The 21,715-nt window shown below is 51.0% G+C and overlaps 1 protein-coding gene across 2 annotated transcripts in view; it reads left to right on the plus strand.

Moving 5' to 3' along the window:
• Positions 1-20,009, plus strand: part of ARHGAP39 (Rho GTPase activating protein 39) — a 402,448-nt gene extending 382,439 nt beyond the window's left edge. For both annotated transcript variants that reach the window (XM_030553957.1, XM_030553958.1), the window contains 2 exons: positions 15,629-15,798; positions 19,625-20,009. In XM_030553957.1, the coding sequence (XP_030409817.1) occupies positions 15,629-15,798; positions 19,625-19,819 (365 nt within the window). In that variant the 3' untranslated portion in view covers positions 19,820-20,009. The remainder of the gene's footprint in view (positions 1-15,628; positions 15,799-19,624) is intronic.
• Positions 20,010-21,715: the final 1,706 nt, after the last annotated feature.

Raw genomic sequence — 21,715 nt, forward strand, 5'->3', positions numbered from 1 at the left:
CCATTGCTCACTCTCCCCCACCCTCACTCACTTTCACTGGGCTGGGACGGGGGTGGTTGAGGAGCGGGATGGAGTGTGGGCTCTGGGCTGGGGGATGGAACCAAGGGGTTGAGAGTGTGGGAGGGGACTCCAGGCTGAGCTGGGGCAAGGGGGTTGGGTGCAGGAGGAGGATCGGGGCTGGGGCAGGAGGGTTGGGGTGTGGGAGGGGGTTCGGGGTGCAGGCTCTGCCCGTACGGCACTTACCTTGATTGGCTCCTGTAAACAGCAGCATGTCTGGCAGCGGCTCCTAGGCTCATGAGCGACCAGGCGGCTCTACACACTGTCCCTGCCTGCAAGCACCACCCCTGCCGCTCCCATTGGCTGCGTTTCCCCATTCCCAGCCAATGGGAGCTGCGGAGTCGGCACTTGGGGCGGGGGAAGTGTGCAGAGACACCCCCCCTGGCCACGCCTCCTTCTAGGAGCCACTGCCGGACATGTCGCTGCTTCTGGGAGCGGCACGGAGCCAGGGCAGGTAGGGAGCCTGCCTGAGCCGCGCTGCTCCACCAGACATTTAGCAGCTAAAATCTCCCGGGTGGGCTTCAGTGGCCTCTGGGAGACAGCGCCCGATACTGGGAGGGTGGGCAACCCTAGGTACGAACTGAATTCACACCCGATGGAAAAGCCGGATACAGAGTGCTGGCAATGGGAGGTCATCTAGCCCTGCGCTTACTGCCAAGGGGCTAGAAATCAGGGGAACTGGGTTCAGGTCCTGTTTGGCCACACGCTCATTTTGTGACCTTGGGAAGCTGCTGCATCTGTCTGGCTCAGGCTGTTGCCCAGGAGTCAGTCAGCAGTGTCCGTACCTGGAGAGAAATGGTAGGAGCCCCTCACTTGGGACACTTCAAAGCAGACCAGTCCAAGCCCCATAGGGAATGTCCCACACTCGCCCCTTCAGGGCTGGACTAGATGGGACTGAACATTTGAGACAGGACTTTGATTTCTGTGGTGCTCTGAGCCAGACCAAACCGCTCCATTTAACACACCAGGGTTCATCAGCAGCCATCCTATGCTAGGCCTATATCCTCTGCTAGCCAGGGTGTCCAACCTCTGCAACCCTCTAGCACCTCGTTCTGTTCAGTAGGAGGTAATTCAACCCTCCGAGACAGGAGCGCTGGTTTCTGCTTTAATACCTATGGAATCTCCTGCCATACCAGAGAGCAGCTGGCTGTAGCCTTTCTGTTCCTCTGGCCTGCAGGGGCTCTCTGAGCAATATGGAAGAGCCCATTGGCCTGGGCAGGTGGGCTGGTTCTACATGAGTCCTCGGGAGCCCTGTCATAAACAGATAGCTAAGGGTTAACGTCTCTTTTACCTGGAAAGAAGTAATCTGAAACACCTGACCAGAGGACCAATCAGGAAACAAGACTTTTTCAAATCTGGGTGGAGGGAACTTTGTGTGTGAGTCCTTTGTTTTGGGGTCTTCTGCCTGACTCTCTCTCGGCTATGAGGGGATTTCTATTTCCTGCTTTCTAATCTTCTGTTTCCAAGTTGTGAGTACAGAGATCATAAAAACAATAGGGGTTATTGTTTTTTTCTTTTGTATTTACATGTCTATAGTTGCTGGAGTGCTTTGAATTGTATTCTTTTTGAATAAGGCTGTTTATTCAATATTTTTTTAAGCAAATGACCCTGTATTTGTCACCTTAATACAGAGAGACCATTTTTATGTATTTTTTCTTTCTTTTTATATAAAGCTTTCTTTTTAAGACCTGTTGGAGTTTTTCTTTAGTGGGGGACTCCAGGGAATTGAGTCTGTGCACACCAGGGAATTGGTGGGAGGAAGAAGTCTGGGGAAAATCTGTGTGTGTTAGATTTACTAGCCTAACTTTGCATTCCCTCTGGGTGAAGAGGGAAGTGCTTTCGTTTCCAGGACTGAAATCAGAAAGGGTGGACTCCCTCTGTTTAGATTCACGGAGTTTGCTTCTGTGTATCTCTCCAGGGACACCTGGAGGGGGGAAGGGAAAAGGTTTATTTCCCTTTGTTGTGAGACTCAAGGGATTTGGGTCTTGGGGTCCCCAGAGAAGGTTTTTGGGGGGACCAGAGTGCCCCAAAACACTCTAATTTTTTGGGTGGTGGCAGCTTTACCAGGTCCAAGCTGGTAACTAAGCTTGGAGGTTTTCATGCTAACCCCCATATTTTGGACGCTAAGGTCCAAATCTGGGACTAGGTTTATGATATGGTGTGCAGCGTTGTGGGAAAGATAGAATCCAGAAGCCAGTAGGAATATTATATTTTTCTTTTCTCTGCTAGGGGCTTTTAAGCAGAGAGGAACGGTTTGGTTTTAAAAGGAACCAGAGAGCATTTTTTTTTCTGCTCTCTCTGGCAGTTTTTGGCTTGCATATTAAGCAAGGAACCATTAAGAGACTATTAAGGGTCTTTTGTCACACAGTAGCACTCCCATTAGGAGGCAAATACCAGCACTATACTCATGCAAATAAAATGGTTTTTCTGGTTTACTTTACATTGAAAAAATTAGCTGGAGGAAGAAAGGGAAAAAGGCACTGTTGCTAGGCAGACCCCAGGAGGCAACAGAGCCTGAAGTTCAGACAATAAACACCGGAGGGCACCCCAACACAAGAAAACAGGAACCATGCCTTCCAATACAAAAGTGGAGGCGGAAGAACAAATCAAAGAAGCTGAACACAGGCGACAACTGGAAAAAAGACAAAAAGAGGTGGAGCTGAAAGAAAAGGAAGAAAGCATCAAACTGGCAGCCTACAAAAGAGAACAAGCAGCCAAAGAGGCAGCCCACAAAAGAATACAATTCAAAGCACTCCAGCAACCATAGACATGTAAATACAAAAGAAAAAAACAATAACCCCTATTGTTTTTATGAACTCTGTACTCACAACTTGGAAACAGAAAATTAGAAAGCAGGAAATAGAAGTCTCCTCATAGGCGAGAGAAAGTCAGGCAGAAGACCCCAGAACAAAGGACTCACACACAAAGTTCCCTCCACCCAGATTTGAAAAAGTCTTGTTTCCTGATTGGTCCTCTGGTCAGGTGTTTCAGATTACTTCTTTCCAGGTGAAAGAGATGTTAACCCTTAGCTATCTGTTTATGACAAGCCCATTAGCTCCTTGAAATGGATTGGTGGGTCTGAAGGATTGTAGAACTGTTGGTGCTTTAGTTAGAGCCCTCTGCAGGGAATCCAGCCATGGCAAGGCCTGGAAAGCATTTTCAGGCTGAGAGAGAACATGCGGGGCAGAGAGAGCCTGTGTGACCGGGAGAGGCAGAAGGCGAGAGGGAGAACATGCTGTGGGCTCAGGGACCTGCAGGGGGATTGACCTTTGATCCTGCAAAGGTTAGAATGTGAGTGTCCTTTGCATGTAACCAGCACCAGCTGCTGTTGTGATGTAATTAGGGATGAGATGGCACCATGATGGAGCCTGGTGTACACCTAACAACTCACTGTGCTGTCATGTATACTTCCCTTTCCCGGCATCATGGCATCCCATCAGGCAGGCTGCTCCCACAGCTCAAGGAATCTTGCCCCGATAAGAAGTGTTAACCTCACCCCCGGTTTTGAAAAGAAGGGGAGGAATTTCCGCCCCTCTGGTGAACACATTTCAGCCTCTCTCTGGGTGCAGCTATCCCCTCCATTCGTGGAAGAGCTTTGCTCCCTGGTTAACAGTTGTCTGATGAGCCAGCCCAGATGGCAGGTATCTCCACACCGTTCCCACGGAGAATGCCCCCGTTCCACCCCTCTAGGAAAGGTACGCTCTTTCGCAGTGTCTCACAGCATACCCCAGTCACTCAGCCCAGGAGCTGAGCCGCAGTGAGAGCCACATTCACTCTGCATCAGCCGTGAGACTCAGGTGATCCAGCTAGCGGTTCAACTTCATTGGAAAGGGAGAGTGAGCCAAGGAGAGAGAAGCAGGGAGACCTTGTCTGCTTACTGCCAATGAGGTAGTGTTGGGACTGGTCCCCTTATCTAATGGGTTAGCCAGGAGCCAGGCAGCAGCGGGGTGCTGGCTTTTGTCTCTGCTGGGCCTAGCAACGCAGCAGCTCAGGGAAATGGCCAGGCAGTCGGAGGGCGCTGTTTGGTGTCTAGCACCTGATGCCTCCTTGCAGAATGAAAATCTAGCCTTGCTGTGGCACAGAAGCTGGGAGATCCAGCGCCCCAGTCATGTGGGCAGGTCTATCCTGGCTGCTGCTGCACTCCCTCCCTCAGACACTTCCCTTCCCCCCAGCCATGGGACTGCCCAGAGTTCTGGTCAATGGAGTGAGAGACTTGGAGGCAAGTGTTAACGGGGATCCTGACAAAGTCTGCAGAATCCCAGAGAAGCTAACACTGTGATAGATACCACAGGCCGTCCCACTGGCCAGCTTGGGGGAAACGGCCCAGCCCTGACTGACCTCTTGGCATAATGGTCCACGATTATGAATGCTCTTCAGTTCAGGTCGTTACAGTACCCGTCTGAGCAGCTCCATGACACAGCTCCAGATCCCACAGCGGTGAGCGCAGGATAGACAGACAGCTCAAAGCCTGAAGGGTCTATTAGATCATCTAAGCTGAGCTTCAGTATAAAAGAGGCCAGAGAATTTCAGCCCAGTAACCCTCCTGCATTGAGCCCAGTAACTTGTGTTTGCCTAAAGCACATCTGTATAGATACTGTGGCCAGAGGGACGGGTAGCTGTATGGATGGAGAGATCTTAGAAGGGGTAGGCCCCGGAACACGCCCTCCTGCTTGTCTTCCCTGAGCTGTCTGTCTCGTTGGGACATGTTCTCTTTAGGCAAGGTCATTGCCCCCATTCATTCACTCACATTTGCTCTCACACACAAGGTGTCAATGCAGGAAGCAGCTACAGCCTGCTGCGGCTGAGCAGTTTCCTGGGTGAGTAGCAATCCTTCAGCCAGCTGGGGGCTGTTCCCCCCTCCCTGTGGAAATAGCGTGGTAAATAAGGCCCTGCTTCATTTGCAATATTGTGGAAATTGCAGATCCTGCCATATGAGGCTTCCACTGCAGTTCTGATTTTCATTAGCTTACTTCGCACAGGCTGGTTTTGCACACATTGAGGTTTGCAGCACAAACTTTCCCCCCTGTTAGTATAGTGTGAGGCACTGACGGCTGCACAGGGAACACAGCTGTGCGCCCAGGGAGGGGCTCAGTTTCACAACAGGGGACCTACCAGCAGTGGAATTGACATTCTTGTCAGTTTCATGGCTAGTATTACTTCACATTTCCTCTCTGGATGTGCTGGCAGCCCAGCGCTGGGCAAGGAAATTCTAACTAATTGGCTACAGTGGGTCAGTGCGGTGGCGTCAGATGCACAGTGGACCGATGTGGTGATGCACACCTGGAGGCTGGGACACCTTCCCCCAGGGAGATCGTGCCCCACAGGCTGAGAGCAGCAGGCCCCATGTGTTTGGACCTGCCATGCCCTCCGGGTAGGTCCTTGCTGCATGTTAGCAGAGTTACACCTGGGATTCGAGAGAAGAGGGTGTCGTGTCCTTGATGAGGTCTAGACACATTTCACACCCAAGTGCTGGTTCCTTGGGGGTTTATCTAGATATTTACAATGATTTTTCTCTCTGAAGCAGCCTTCTCCTGCCCCAGAGGGGGCTGCATGTCATTGCTGGGTGTAGTGACCTATACAGCCACCTGGATCTGCTAAGGGGAAGGGGGCCAAGTGACTCATTTGGAGACAATTGTGCACTTTAGGGCAGGGCAGCTGCATCATCTGAGGCTGAACAGGGGATGCGGTGGCCTTTGTACAGTGGGGCAGGTGAGCGGACAGCAGTGGGGTTACTAGAGGTTTGGAAGGTTCTTTAGCATTTCCCATTTGGGTAGCCGAAATGACTTCCATCCAGTCAGCAGCCAGAGCTCCCAACCCCAAGCACAGACCTATCAGGCACATCAGCACTACCTGAGAATCCATTAGATCAGGGGTCCCCAACGTGGTGCCTGCAGGCGCCATGATGCCCGCTGGGGCATCTAAGTGTGCCTGCGTACTGGCCGGCGGACAAGCATCCACTGAAACGCCACCGAAATTCAGCGGTATTTCAGCGGCAACGCCTTGGGATGACACCGCTTGTCAGCGGCATTTCGGCGGATGCTTATCCACCACCACAGTCCTCTGTGGCTCGTCATCTGGTGCCCGCCAGATGAAAAAGTTTGGGGACCACTGCATTAGATGTTTCCAATTCAAGCTCTGAGCCTGCCTGACCCGGCTTAGCTTGCCAGAGTTGACAGGCTCACAGCACAAACTGGCGTGACTACAGGCACTCTTAGTAGCCAGACAGCCATTAACAAGCAGCCTCCCTGACCACTGGGAGGTCTATGGGAGAGAGGGGAGAGGCCTCGATTCCAGCTTGCCAAATGCTCGCTGGCTGTAGCCAAGTCCTCCAGGTTTGCAGGCACAGCCAGCCCGGGTGCTCACGCCAGCATTCACAGCTACATTGGGCTGCTGGCTAAGCCCCGCCTTTGCTGTAATTACAGGGACGTCTGCTCATTCCCTTTATTCTACATCCTGAGTCCACTCCCAGCGTTTCCTGTCAGTTGCGCTATCAATCCGCTGTCAGCAGCCAGGAATCGTCCACGAGGCTCCAAGCCGCAGTCCAGTTGCACACGTCCCACATCCTGCTAGGTGGGACACCCTGACCTCTCCTGCATCCTAATAACCTGCCTGCACTGTGTAGCTGTGGCCAGGAAAGGCCAGCCCTGAGCTCTGAGGCGATGGCAAATCTCTGTCCCCAGAGGCACATTTCCATCTCCACAGCGCCTAATGACACTGGATGTTGGGGAGTTTTTAATGTAGCCAACTGACATCTCTGGTAGCATTTTTATCGGTTTCTGAATTGTTTGTGAAGCTGTGGTAGGTGAGGGGAATGGACGTTGCTGAGGTCTGTCCATATGCCAGAGCTGTAGAATGAGCCAGGTACATTATTAATAATAATTAATAATCATTGATTAATTCCTATGGAATCTTCCACCTCAGGATCTCAAAGCACTTTATCTACTGCCGCCTCACATCCCTCTTGGGGGGTACAATACGGGTCACATGGCAATCATTTAAATCAGCGCTGGAATGCAGCCACCTCTGAGGTGGAGCACAACAGCTGATTTACAGCTCACAGCAAGGCTGCATAACACTTCAGGACAGGACGTGAAGAATATGGTGTCTCAGTGAAAACACAGAGGGTGATCTAGGGAGGCATGTTACAATCACCCACATTGAGAACATAAGAATGGCCGTACTGGGTCAGACCAAAGGTCCATCCAGCCCAGTATCCTGTCTTCAGAAATGCCGGGTGCCCCAGAGGGAGTGAACCTAACAGGCAATGATCAAGTGATCTCTCTCTTGCCATCCATCTCCACCCTCTTACAAACAGAGGCTAGGGACACCATTCCTTACCCATCCTGGCTAATAGCCATTAATGGACTTAACCTCCATGAATTTATCCAGACATTAGAATTTGTCCGAAACACCAGGGTTGTGTAAGAATTGCTACCAGGTCTGTACCGAACAAAAGAGACCAGGGTCGTGGTTTCACCTCTTGTCAGAAAGAGGCATCTCCAGTTAGTCTGTGGGTCTAATCCAGACTGTATCTGTTTTGATTGCAGTGGCCGCCTGCAGTGGGCATGGGTCTGCCCAAACCCAGTGGAAGAGAGGGTCCCTCGAAGCAGAGTGTCTATCAGATAGGTGCAAGAGGTGCCTAGGCTTAGAGCCTGCTGTCCGCCCAGGGTCAGGCCTCCCCCGGGGGAACAGAGCAACTGTTACATTGGGGGGGCTCCTGCCCCCGTGCAGGGCTGTCACAGTCAGGGATTGTTTTGAGGACAGAACCTCAAGGGGCAGCAAGGGCACCTCTGCAGGGATTGGGGCTTGTCCCACACGCACAAGTCTCCTGCTCAGAAGCAGGCAGCTGCATGATGTTACCCCCTCCTCAGGGCTGGCTGATTGCACAACACTGGCTTCAGTAGGACAGACACAAGGTGGGCTAGCCCCAGATGGAATCGTGAGCAGTGCACGGAGTCTGCTTACAGATCTTTGTTTATGGATCATTCACCCGCCACTGAAGTGCAGCCACCTCTGGGCTGGGCATGGCAGCAAATTCCCTTCCAGCAAAGGCTACACGTGGTGTGTAGGAGAGAAGTGAAGAACCCCGTATGCAACTGACACTGCCAGGGGAGACTTTTCCCACGAACCAGGATGAATGTCTCTAGTGAACAGTGCTCTGGGATGCCAAATGAGCACCAGGGGACAGCACCTAGGCAGGGTAAATGCCTCATCTGAAAAAAGATCCCCACACACCCCAGTAGCATAGCACCCTCTAGCATCACACTGAGGTATCAATACATTACTGACTCAGAGAAGAGCTCACCCCATACTAAATCACCCACACCTCTCTTTGTACCACAGCACCCCCTAGCGTTGTGCTGGGGCAGTGGGGCCTGGACTGACGAAGAGGGGAGGGTGACCCCTAATGAGTCATAAATCTCGCTTCCTGCAATGGCTGGGCTTTCTCTGAGTGGGTTAAGGGGAGTCATCCGGGAATCCTTTTCCTTGGTTTTTATTTCAGTCCCTTGGAGGCAGTCTTCCCACACTGCCTGTAGCTACTTCTCTTGACTCCCAGCTGCACAGAGGGTCCCGGAGAAAGTAGCTCTGTGTATTTGCTCCTTTGGCACAGAAGTTGCTGCACCAGCTCGCCATGTTATAGTTACAAAAGCCTACCGAGAGTTCCCAAGAGATGTGTGTTTAAAAGGCGTGATGTCTACTGAAGAGCAAATCCTGTCGTTGCCTTAGTTCATTTGTATGACAGTGAACACTGCGTTTCCGGACTCACTAAAGACCATTTTCACATGGCCTGGAATGTGAACCCTGCCATCCTGGCCAAATTCCAAACGGTCTCATTCCAGACTGCTTCCTACATCCTCCCTGCCATTTGGGTGCAGGATTCTCTTTCACTTCCTGCCCTAAATGCTGGATGGCGTTGATTCATGTTCTTAAACAGCTGTCACGTTCCACCCCAGAGCTGGCTGCATTTCAGTGGTAGGGGAAGTGCTTTGAGATTCCCTCTCGGCTGCTATCATCCTGGCATTTGTTGCTTTGAGATTAGACCTGCAATGCAATGTTCTAAACTGGGCACTGCACTAGCTTGTGTGTGAAGTGGTGCATTTTGCCGCAAGCAAGGGACGCATTGTTCTGGGTTCTATTGGTTTGGATCATTAAGGCCCTGGCTGTCTGGGGAGCTGCCTCCCTGAGCAATCAGACCTGCTATTCTCAGTGCCGCACAAACAAACAATCACATCACTCTTGTCCGTGTCCCTGCTAGCCAGTAAATAGGCTCCGGCGACGCCTATCAGCAGTGACTGATGGCTGCTCATTTACCAGTATAGTGCAGCCAGCGGGACGGACACCTTGATCCCGATTGTAGCTCTCCCGTTGTTTAATGGGAACGCCCCAGATGGCACCCAGCAGCCCCAGACGAGGTCATCTTTGCTTGCAGAGCTGTGTGCTGCTGCTGCAGATAATGTATGTATCCTGTCACAGCCCCGTCATGCCCAGGCTGCGCACTGAATCTGACAAATCATTTCAGCCAACATCTAGGGGCTGTCTGCAGCGCGCGGAGCCGAGGAAGAGCAGCACACCTACATCAGCAGGCTGCTTAGCCATCAGGTGGCCCATCCATGCACACAGAACCAACGCTGGTGCTGTGTGTCCACTGCGACAAGGCCGGTGGGGACGGAGAGGGAGAACGCATCCTGGGAGATGCCGTGTGGCGGGCAAGCTTCAGGGCAGTTTCTTCCTGATGTCTCTGCAAAGAATTACCTCAGCCTGGTGTCATGGGAGCCTGGGTGCAAGGCTCTGGCCCTGACGCCCCCAGTAAGCTCCCAGTACAGCCCTCACTTGGCAGAGTTTGCCCATGGCTGCTGTTTTGTGTAGCGCCCGTCCTATCAGGTACTGGGCCTGGCACCACTGCCAGCATCCCACAGCAGCAGGCAGCCCAGAGTGGGTCAGTAGCTGCGGCTGAATCTATAGGTCACTGGGTATTAATGTAAAGATCCAATGAAGAATGACACTGAACAACTCCTCTCTTGCCAGGCAGGGTCCTGGAGTGAGTTTACCCTTGAGGCGAACTGGTCTGATACTTCCAGCCCAGCATTTTCATTGATACATTGCACCTTCCTTTCCAGGATTGAACCTCCCTGCTGGGAGCTGGTCAGTATCATTGGAGAAAAGGGGAAACTGAGGCAACAACCAGCCAGGACCTGAGCCTGCAGGCTCTTTGCAGGGGGAGCATTTCTCCCCTCCAGTGGGAATTCAGCCCATGGCGAAAGCAGCATTGGGCTCTAAGTAACCTGCTCACGCTGTGGCAGATCCCGGGCAAGAACTCAGGTCTCCTGGCTCCCAGTTGAGCCTTAAGCACAAGTTGTTTCTTCCTCCTTTAGTTCACTGGAGCCTGACTCCTGGCTGCGAAGGATTCACCTGGATGGACTCCCAGCAAACAATGTCTCTCTCGTGCCAGGTTTGCAGAGTTCCCACTTACCGTGCCAATTCCCTTTGGAGCAGCCGCTCAGGGAGGAGAGTGTAGGTTGGGAGCAGACAGCAGAAGGCTTTTGTGACACTGTTTTTCCGACCAGCCTTCTCCCCCAGTAGGGTTAGCCAGTAACTCCTAAATCTGTTTGTAGGACCAGTGTCTGACTGTGTCCATAAAACCCCACAGCTTGTCTCTCAGGGGGGGAAAGAGTAGCTTAGAAAGAAGAACATTATTAATGGCTTAACCAGAAGATCTTCAATGATCTAAAACTCAAAAAAGAGCCCTACAAAAATGGAAACTCAGTCAAATTACAAAGGATGAATATAAACAAATAACACAAGCATGTAGGGACAAAATTAGAAAGGCCAAGGCACAAAACAAGATCAAACTAGCTAGGGACATAAAGGGTAACGAGAAAACATTCTACAGATACATTAGAAGCAAAAGGAAGACCAAGGACAGAATAGGCCTGTTACTCAATGGGAGGAAAGACAATAACAGAAAATGTGGAAATGGCAGAAGTGCTTAATGACGTCTTTGTTTTGGTTTCACCAAGAAAGTTGGTGGCAACTGGACGTCTAACATAGGGAATACCAGTGGAAATGGGGTAGGATCAGAATCTAAAATAAGGAAAGAACAAGTCAAAAATGACTTAGACAAGTTAGATGTCTTCAAATCACCAGGGCCTGATGAAATACATCCTAGAATATTCAAGGAGCTCTCTGAGGAGGTATCTGAGCCATTAACTGTTATCTTTGAAAAGTCATGGAAGATGAGAGACATTCCAGAAGACTGGAAGTGCCCATCTATACAAAGGAAAATAAGGACAACCCGGGGAATTACAGACCAGTCAGTTTAATTTCTGTATCCGGAAAGATAATGGAGCAAATAATTAAGAAATGCATTTGCAAATACCTAGAAGATAATGAGATGATAAGTAACAGTCACCATGGATTTGTCAAGAACAAATCCTGTCAAACCAACTTGGTAGCTTTCTGTGACAGGGTAACAAGCCTTGTGGATGGGGGGAAGCGGTAGACGTGGTGTGTATTGACTTTAGTAAGGCTTTTGTTGCTGTCTCACATGACCTTCTCATTAACAAACTAGGGAAATACAACCTAGATGGAGCTACTATAAGGTGGGTGCATAACTGGTTGGAAAATCATTCCCGGAGAGTAGTTATCAGTGGTTCACAGTCGTGCTGGAAGGGCCTAATGAGTGGGGTCCTGCAGGGATCAGTTCTGGATCCGGTTCTTTTCAGTATCTTTAGCAATGATTTAAATAATGGCATAGAGAGGACACTTATAAAGTTTGCGGACGATCCCAAGCTGGGTGGGGTTGGAAGTGCTTTGGAGAATAGGATAAAAATCAAAATGATCAGGATAAACTGGAGAAATGGTCTGAAGTAAATAGGATGAATTCAATAAGGACAAATGCAAAGTGCTCCACTTAGGAAGGAACAATCAGTTGCACACGTACAAACTGGACAATGACTGCCTAGGAAGGAGCACTGCAGAAAGGGATCTGGGGGTCATAGTGGATCACAAGCTAAATATGAGTCAACGGTGTAACGCTGTTGCAAAAAAAGCAAACCTCATTCTGGCCTGTATTAGCAGGAGTGTTGTAAGCAGGACACGAGAAGTCATTCTTCTGCTCTACTCTGCAAGATTAGGCCTCAACTGGAGTATAGTGTCCACTTCTGGGCACCACATTTCAGGAAAGATGTGGACAAATTGGAGAGAGTCCAGAGAAAAGCAACAAAAATGAGTAAAGGTCTAGAAAACATGAGCTGTGAGGGAAGACTGAAAAAGTTGGGTTTGTTTAGTCTGGAGAAGAGACAACAGAGGGGACATGAGAACAGTTTTCAAATACATAAAAGGTTGTTACAAGGAGGAGGGAGAAAAATTGTTCTTAACCCCTAGGATAGGACAAGAAGCAATGGGCTTAAATTGCAGCGGGGGCAGTTTAGGTTGGACATTAGGCAAATCTTCCTGTCAGGGTGGTGAAGCACTGGAATAAATTGCCCAGGGAGGTTGTGGAATCTCCATCATTGGGGATTTTTAAGAGCAGATTGGACAAACACCTGTCAGGGATGGTCTAGATCAAGAGTGGGCAAACTTTTTGGCCTGAGGGCCACATCGGGTTTCCAAAATTGAACGGGGGGGGGGTTAGGGGAGGCTGTGTCTCCCCAAACAGCCAGGCGTGGCCCGGCCCCCACCCCCTATCCAACTCCCACAGCTTCTCACCCCCTGACAGCCCCCCCAGGACTCCTACCTCATCCACCACCACCTGCTCCCTGTCCCCTGACTGCCCCTTGCCACCCCATCAAATCCCCCCTCTCCTTCCTGACTGCACCCCCAGGACCCCTGCCCCCATTCAACCACCCCCATTCCCCAACCTCTGACTGCCCCGACCCCATCCAAGCCTCCACACCCTGACCACTACCCTGCATTCCCCTGCCCTCTCTCCAACCACCCTGCTCGCTGCCCCCTTGTCGCGCTGCCTGGAGCACCGGTGGCTGGCGGCGCTACAGCCATGCCGCCCAGAGCACCGAGTCAGGCTGCGGCTCTGCAGCTGCGCTGCCCGGCCGCCCAGAGCATTGCGCTGACACTGCAGCGAGCTGAGGCTGCGGGGGAGGGAGGACAGTGGGGGAGGGGCTGGGGGTGAGCCTCCCAGGCCAGGAGCTCAGGGGCCAGGCGGGAGGGTCCCATGGGCTGGATGTGACCCACAGACCATAGTTTGCCCACCTCTGGTCTAGATAATACTTAGTCCTGCCTTGAGTGCAGGGGACTGGATTAGACGACCTCTCGAGGTCTCTTCCAGTCCTATGATTGATCGGCTCCGCTTCCCATGGCAGGAGAACACCATGTTACAGACCCTGTTTGAGCCAAAGGCCTGTTCTGCCAAATACTGCTTACCAATGCGCTTCCTTGGCGGTCTCCCATGCCAGCCCCGGCCTGGCCATCTTGTCTCATTTGCTGTTGTGTGAGCGGGTTTGGGGTTCATGTGAATTTGGGGCCTCGCCCCGGCTGATCCTCGTGCGATGACGTAGCCCAGTGCAGGACTCTAAACCAAACCAAAACTGCACCAGTGGAAGCAGGCTCCCATCAGCCTCCTGCCAGTCACATCCTGCCTCGCCTTTGTGTTCACGCCAGGGACGAGTAGTGGCCTCTGCACATTGGGGCGAGCTGCCTGTGAGCACCAGGGCTCACTCACTAGCTGCCACAGGCTCCTTGGCTGAAATCCACTGGATAGAGCCAGTGCCCTCAGATGGCCGTAACTCCAAGAACCTTTGTACATTGATAAGCTGTCGTCCTCTTGAGGACCGGATAATCCCTCCCCTGCCTCACCCGGTAATCATGGCCATAAAAATGCCACATCCTCTCCCCCTACCTCACCTGTACTTGGGGGCCCATAAGGAACAAATGGTTCAGATTTCAAGGCTGTATGTAGAAAGCTGAATGGTTGAAATCTGAGGCAGGTTGGTGACTGTGATGGGAAGGCTGGTCGGAGATCAACATGGCATGGGAGTGCCTGCCATGTCTCAAGATGTTGGCTCCATGGGGACATGGAAATGGCGGCACTGCCATGCCGGGACAGGCCTCCCCCTGGGATTACATGGGGGAGAAGCAGAGAGTGAAACTGCCTAGGCTACTGTCATTGCCCCAGGGGAGTGAGATACAGGGGCGCAGCCGGCACTCCAGACTCTCTAAGAACCCCATAGATATCAAAGCTTGCCCAAGTCAGATTTGCTGGATCAGGGCTTCCAGTGCCTCGTGCATTCCCTCATGCACACTGCCCCACACTCCCATGTACCCTGCCCCACTCCACCCAGCACCTTGCCCCATCCCTGCACACTCAGCTCTGCATCTCTCTTTTTTAACCTAACACGAGTGTGACGTTGCACTCCATAGCGTTTTATGGAAATATGCTTATGAGTGTAAATATGATGTAACTAGAATATGCTTCATGCCAAAGGTCTCTTGTAAGGTATCATTACAAAGGTTATAACCTACAGAATATATTCCTCTTATTTGTATGCATGTTTCATTCTTGTATCTGAAGCTAGAAATATGAAGTATAACTCTGAGGTCCTACTGTAATTTTGCAAAGTGTGGGCCATTAATGGTGGTTTAGAATCTTGATGGCTCCCATTGACTAGGACAATTGGTTGTAGATGGCTCTGTTTACTTGTAAGCCTTCCTGCATACATGTGCCAGCCCATGGGTAATGAAGTCTTACAGTGACATGTGACCATGTCATATGATACTTGAATCCATCTTAAACCTGATGGAGGGGTGGGGACCCAGAGAAGCAAAAGATTCCTGCCTCGTGCCAAAGAGATAAAAGGGGATGGAACAGAACAAAGGGGGCTTCCATTCATGAGAAAACCCCTAGTTCCCACCTACGATGTCTGCTGGAACCGACAAGGACTGTACCAGGGGAAAGGATTGGACCCAGACTAGGAAGGAGTCTGGTCTGTGAAAGAAGTTTATTGGAATACCTCTGAGGGTGAGATTTACCTGTACTCAGTTTCTTAATGTGTTAGGCTTAGACATGCGTGTTTTGTTTTATTTTGCTTGGTAACTTACTTTGTTCTGTCTGTTATTACTTGGGAACCACTTAAATCCCACTTTTTATACTTAATAAAATCATTTTGTTTATTAATAAACCCAGAGTAAGAGATTAATACCCGGGGGAGCAAACAGCTGTGTGTATCTCTCTATCGGTGTTGTAGAGGGCGGACAATTTTTGAGTTTACCCTGTATAAGCTTTATACAGAGTAAAATGGATTTATTTGGATTTTGGATCCCACTGGGAACTGGGTGTCTGGGTGCTGGCGATAGGTGACCTGCTGAGCAGTTTTTGGTTAAAGTCTGCAGCTTTGGGGGCGTGGTTCAGACTTTGGGGCTGTGTTGCAGGAGGCTAGTGTGTCTGGCTCAACAAAGCAGGGTTCTGGAGTCCCAGGCTGGCAGGGAAAATGGGCTCAGAGGTGATCCCAGCACATTAGGTGACAGTCCCAAGGGGATCTCTGTGACTGAGCCCATCAACTCTGCATCTCTCTTTTTTAACGTAACATGAGCTCTGCTGCTTGTCTCCTCTCTGCAGCGTCGTTGCTAAAGCTCTGGTACCGGGAGCTCGAGGAGCCGCTGATTCCCCACGAGTTCTACGAACAGTGCATTACCCACTATGAGAACCCAGAAGCAGCCATCGCAGTCATCCACTCCCTGCCCAGGATCAACAAAATGGTGCTCTGCTACCTCATCCGCTTCCTACAGGTAGGGCAGGGGGACGGGCTCCAGCCTGAGGGTCACCCGCGGTTTTGTTGATCCAGTTCTCTGCCTTGTCACTCATCTCATTCCCAGCTTTGCTGCATGTATGGATGCTATTGCATTGACCCTTGTTGTGTGATGGGGATTTGGTACTGTGCCACTCCGCCACTGTAAAGCAGACAGATAAGTGCACTGACATTGTTACTAGGGCTGTCAAGCGATTAAAAAGATTAATCACGATGAATTGCACAATTAACAAAATTAATCACAATTAATCATGCAATTAATCTTGCTGTTAAACAATAATCGAATACTATTTATATAAATATTTTTGGATGTTTTCTATATTTTCAAACATTGATTTCAGTTACAACACAGAATACTAAGTGTACAGTGCTCACTTTATATTTATTTTTTATTGTAAGTATTTGCACTATAAAAATAAAAGAAATAGTATTTTTCGATTCACTTCATACAAGTGTTGTAGTGCAATCTCTTTATCGTGAAATTGAACTTACAAACGTAGAATTATGTACCAAAAATATCTACATTCAAAAACAAAACAATGTAAAACTTTAAGGCCTACAAGTCCACTCAGTCCTACTTCTTGTTCAGCCAATCGCTCAGACAAACAAGTTTGTTTACATTTGTAGGAGATAATGCTGCCTGCTTCTTGTTTACAATGTCACCTGAAAGTGAGAACAGGAATTCTCATGGCACTGTGGTAGCCAGTGTTGCAAGATTCTTACATGCCAGATATGCTAAAGATTCATATGTCCCTTCATGCTTCAACCACCATTCCAGGGGACATGTGTCCATGCTGATGACGGGTTCTGCTTGATAACAATCCAAAGCAGTGCAGTCCGACGCATGTTCATTTTCATCATCTGAGTCAGATCCCACCAACAGAAGGTTGATTTTCTTTTTTGGTGGTTCGGGTTCCGTAGTTTCCGCATTGGAGTGTTGCTCTTTTAAGACTTCTGAAAGCTCCACACCCCATTCCAAACAGATTTTAGAAGGCACTTTCGATTCTTAAATCTTGGATCGAGTGCTGTAGCTATCTTTAGAAATCTCAGATTGGTACTGTCGTTGCATTTTGTCAAATCTGCAGTGAAAGTGTTCTTAAAATGAACAACATTTGCTGAGTCATCATCCGAGACTGCTATAGCATGAAATATATGGCAGAATGTGGGTAAAACAGAGTAGGGAACATACAGTTCTCCCCCAAGGAGTTCAGTCACTAATTTATTTAACACATTTTTAATGAGTGTCATCAGCATGAAAGCATATCCTCTGAAATGATAGCCAAAGCATAAAGGGGCATACGAATGTTTAGCATATCTGGCATGTAAATACCTTGCAATGCCAGCTACAAAAGTGCCATGTGAATGTCCGTTCTCACTTTTAGGTGACTTTGTAAATAAGAAGCTGCCAGCGTTATCTCCTATAAATGAAAACAAACTTGTTTCTCTTAGCGTTTGGCTGAACAAGAAGTAGGACTGAGTGGTCTTATAGGCTCTAAAGTTTTACATTGTTTTGTTTTTAAGTGCAGTTATGTAGCAAAAAAAAATCTACATTTGTAAGTTGCACTTTCACGATAAAGAGATTGTGCTACAATACTTGTATGAAGTGAACTGAAAAATACAGTTTCTTTTGTTTATAATTTTTACATTGCAAATATTTGTAATACAAATATTATAAAGTGAGCACGGTACACTTCGTATTCTGTGTTATAACTGCAATCAGTATATTTGAAAATGTAGAAAAACGCCCAAAATATTTAATAAATGTCAATTGGTATTTTATTGCTTAACTGTGGGATTACAACTGTGATTAATCGCGATTAATTTTTTTAATCATGATTAATTTTTTTAAGTTAATCGCGTGAGTTAACTGCAATGAATCGACAGCCCTAATTGTTACCCCTCCATGCTACCCCATGTGTACATCACATGGCAGCAGTGACACGCATTTCCTGTCCTTCCTGGCCCTGCACTGCACACAAAGCTACACACAGAGCCACAGCTAATAATAATAGTCACAGTTCAGGGCAACTGCACCTGCATTCCCCATCCGTGGCCCACCAAGGGCATCCACTGTGGACTCCAGGCTCCCAGCTGTCACCTGTCTTGGTGAAAGACGCACATCTCACTCCCTCCTGACTGGGGTTTTAAGGCTGCACAGCTCCCTGGGTTACATTGCAATGTCCCCAGCAAACCAGACCAGCTGAACAGTCCAGAGCCTTTGCCTTGCTTTCTTTCCAAAGGCTGTGATCAGTGTGTTGCCTGCAGTTATAAGGTGTTGCCCACAGCTGAGTTATCCCACAACACCTTCTAAGCAAGTACGTTTATTCTTAAGGTAAAAGCATTACAGAGAAAATGTTTTAAAACAATCAAAGAACCTACACGCTAGAGATCACCCATTGGGGCCCTATCAACACGCATACTCCCCTCGAGGGAACTCCCTCCTGCTCGGACACAGCATTGCAGGGGACTCTGCATCACGCCGCCTCTGGAGGCCACTTTCTCAGCCATAATGACCAGCCCCAGCCAGTCTCTTCTCCAGACTCGCACTGGGTCTCCTGTGGCTCCACCCTTCAGCCAAGTAACAACACTTCAGTCCACTTCCAGGGTTCAGCTCTAAGCCAAAGGTCCTTCAGCACCACCACCCCAGGCTTTTCCCTGCTGGCTTCTGCCCCTCATAGGCATCTGTCTCATTCCCTGGCCCTTGCAGAGCCTAGCTAAGGCGTTCTCCACTATAGGGCCCCACCACAGGAGCTGACCCTGCTCCTGTAGCTCTGCTCTCTGGCCACAGCCAATCCCAATGAATGGACCTGCCTTCACGCCCTTCCCAAGGAGTGGGAGCTCCCCGGAGTTCCTCTCTCCTGTGTCTTTTCCCCTCAGCCACCCTGCCCAGCTGCTCATACAACCCAGGCCCACCTCCTCTGGCCAGGTCATCAGTTAATCACCTCCCAGGTGTGGAGCATAACTAAGTAGGTTCTTTCCCTTGCTTTACAGGTGATGGGGTTAAGCCCATCACAGGCCTAGTGGGGCAAGGCCTTCCAGCCCTTCCCCAAGGATGGGGTCCCCTTTGGACAGAAGGTCCTGCCCTGAGACAGTTTTCTTTGTCTGTTGGTGTCCGGAGAACCCAGTCTGAACCAGTCTAGGGAGCCTCTCCAGGTGGGGTGGACCTCTCGAGGGGTCACAGTCTGGCTGGCTTGCTTTGATCACCTTCCAGTGGTTTTAGTCCCTGGAGGAGCTGTGGTCCCCCTCCCCCACAGAGCAGAACACAGACAAACGTAAACTATTCATTTAAAACAATGGACTGCGAAGGAGAATGTCGCCGTGCCAGTCACAACCAACAGTTAATATCTCACTTCTCTCTAGTGCTAGCGACCCCTTGATGGATCTTACCGGGTAACTTTGTGGGTGTGCAGTCCCCCGGCACCACAGGAGCTTCAGCCTCAGTCCATGGGTCTGGGCTGCCCCAGCACGGTGTGAGTGCTGAACTCAGTCAGAGTTTGGGCAGCCCCTGGCAAAAAGGAGCCCTGATCTCAGGCAGGGGCTGTGCAGCACCTGGCACTTGGGGCCTTGATCTCAGCCATGGCCCCTAGGGGCTGCTGTGACACACAGATAGTAACAGGTGGCATTCAGGAACAGAGATCCAAAACTGGGCCAGCAGGGTGGTCAGCAGACCAGGTCTGTGAGACTGGCAGACACCTGGGTGGTTCTAATAGCACAGAAGGTAATTCTGAGCTGGCCCCAGAGCTGTCTGAGGAGCCGGTGGTGATGCAGCATTTCCCCACAAGCTATAACCTCTCTCTCTTCCCCAGGTGTTCGTGCAGCCGGCTAATGTGGCGGTCACCAAGATGGACGTCAATAACCTGGCCATGGTGATGGCCCCCAACTGCCTGCGCTGCCAGTCCGACGACCCGCGGATCATCTTCGAGAACACCAGGAAGGAAATGTCCTTCATCCGGGTGCTGATCCAGCACCTGGACACCAGCTTCATGGAGGGGGTCCTATAGCAGCGAGCAGGGGCAGGAGCTAAAACCAATGCTGACGACGACCACAAACCACCCAACCCCCCTTGAAGCCCAGGTCAATCAGCCAGACACCACAAAGGGAAGGCACTGGGCAGCCCTGGGCAGAGCCTCTCGTCCCCATCACACCATGTCCCCAGCCCCATTACAACCCGGCCTAGTCCTGCCTCTCTCACCCTAGCATCTCTCCTCACCCTTTGCCCTCTAGTGTCAGACAGGATCTCGCCAGGGCTACTGGCCAAACGACAGCCGCCCATCCCTGAACCAGACCTCCGGAGCTGTCGCTGCCCGTCCCCCCAGCCAAGCCGCCGGGGGGCAGCCTGCAGGGTTAGCCTGGATGGCGACCACCTGCAGGTGAGGCTCGGGAGTCCTGCCCGGTGTCCTGGGCCTGCAGCCGCTATGGGGATGTGGGATGCCAGGCCTTGCCACTGCGCTTTAACGAGTGCTGTGTCTGACAGACAGGCGCCAGGAGAGCCATTCCCAGCACTGACTGCAGCTGCCACGTGCTTCCTAGGGGAGGTGGGCCTTTAAGATGGCAGCGTGCATGGAGGGGAAGATCAGAATAAGCCAGCAAGCATCACCAAGCCCCCCCAATGCTCCTGCCCTGGGGCCAGTGCTGGCTGGGAGGGCAATAGGACAGTCTCCAGGCAGGGAGGGTATTTGCAGCAGTCCCACCCAGCCTGGGAGCTAGGGGATGTCTGGCGGGAACATTCATGTGGAATAGGGTATGGATCTGTCTGGAGGAGGGGTCTAAGTCCCATGCAGGCCCCATCAGCCTAGCCCCCCCAGTGAGAAGAGGGACCCCTTTATGGCAGGAGGAGGGGGCCAAAACCAACTCCAGGTTCTCAGGGCAACGCTCGTGGTGAGGCATCTCCGTGACCCAGAGCCGTCTGCAGCTGGTGGTGTCACTTCCCCTTCCCTTCCTCCTCTTCATCGGCTGCTTGAGTCTCAAACCCTGAGACCTACCAGCCCTTTCTAGACAGGATCTCTGCGCCTTGAATGTAACCGTGCGCGGGGAGGCTCAGGCAGGGCAGAAAGCTATGACTGCAGCTGTTTTGTCCTGGTGTTCGAGTCACGCTCCCCTGTGCTGCCTGGGCCCCCGTTCCAGAGCAGGATGGCCAGGAGGGGCTGGGCTTCATTTCCCATTTGGGCTGTGGCAGGCTCAGCTGGCACAGGGTTCGGCTACGTCTCAGCAAACCCACCACCCGAGCTGGTTCCATGCCATCTCTAGAAGCGGATTGTCCCCGGCTTTTCCTGATTCCTCTCAGCAGTGAGCCATCTCCGCCTGCCCTAGAGAGGGTGACAGTGCTTAGCCCGAGCAGGCAGAGGGTGCGTGTCCCATCGGATCCACCTGCAGACGGTGGATTTAACAGTCAGTTGGGGACAGAAGAATGACCATCCTGTGTTTGGGTACGGCTAGTTCACTTCCTGGGTATTTTGCCCACCTGGCCCATGCACCACTGGGGCCCTGTATCAGCAATAACTCCATCGCTGATTTCCAAGACAACATCTGCTCAATTTATCAACCCAGACAAGACTGGCGCTGGCCGGCGCTGCGTGCAGCAGGTCAGACCCCAGCTCGCTGCGCCCCAGCTCCATCAGCTCAGCCCTGTGGAGGAGAGATGTTTTGAGCAGGATGCCAATGGAAGAGACGTGCTGTTGGGAGTAGGTGTCACAGCAGCACCGGGTGTGCCAAACCCTTCCACTGTAGCAATATCCTGACTGGGCCATGTTGGGGCTTCTTTCTGTCATGGCTGGATTCTGCAGCATCGGCTAGGGCAAGGAGGCAGCCGTGCTGGACCATGGCAAAGAGCAAGGCCTTTAAAGCACTCCTGGTGGAGGTGCTGGCTCCTGAAGGCAGAGAGAGACCAAGGGATTCTC

The sequence above is a fragment of the Gopherus evgoodei genome, chromosome 2, assembly GCF_007399415.2.
Source record: "Gopherus evgoodei ecotype Sinaloan lineage chromosome 2, rGopEvg1_v1.p, whole genome shotgun sequence".
Taxonomy (NCBI): Eukaryota; Metazoa; Chordata; order Testudines; family Testudinidae; genus Gopherus; species Gopherus evgoodei.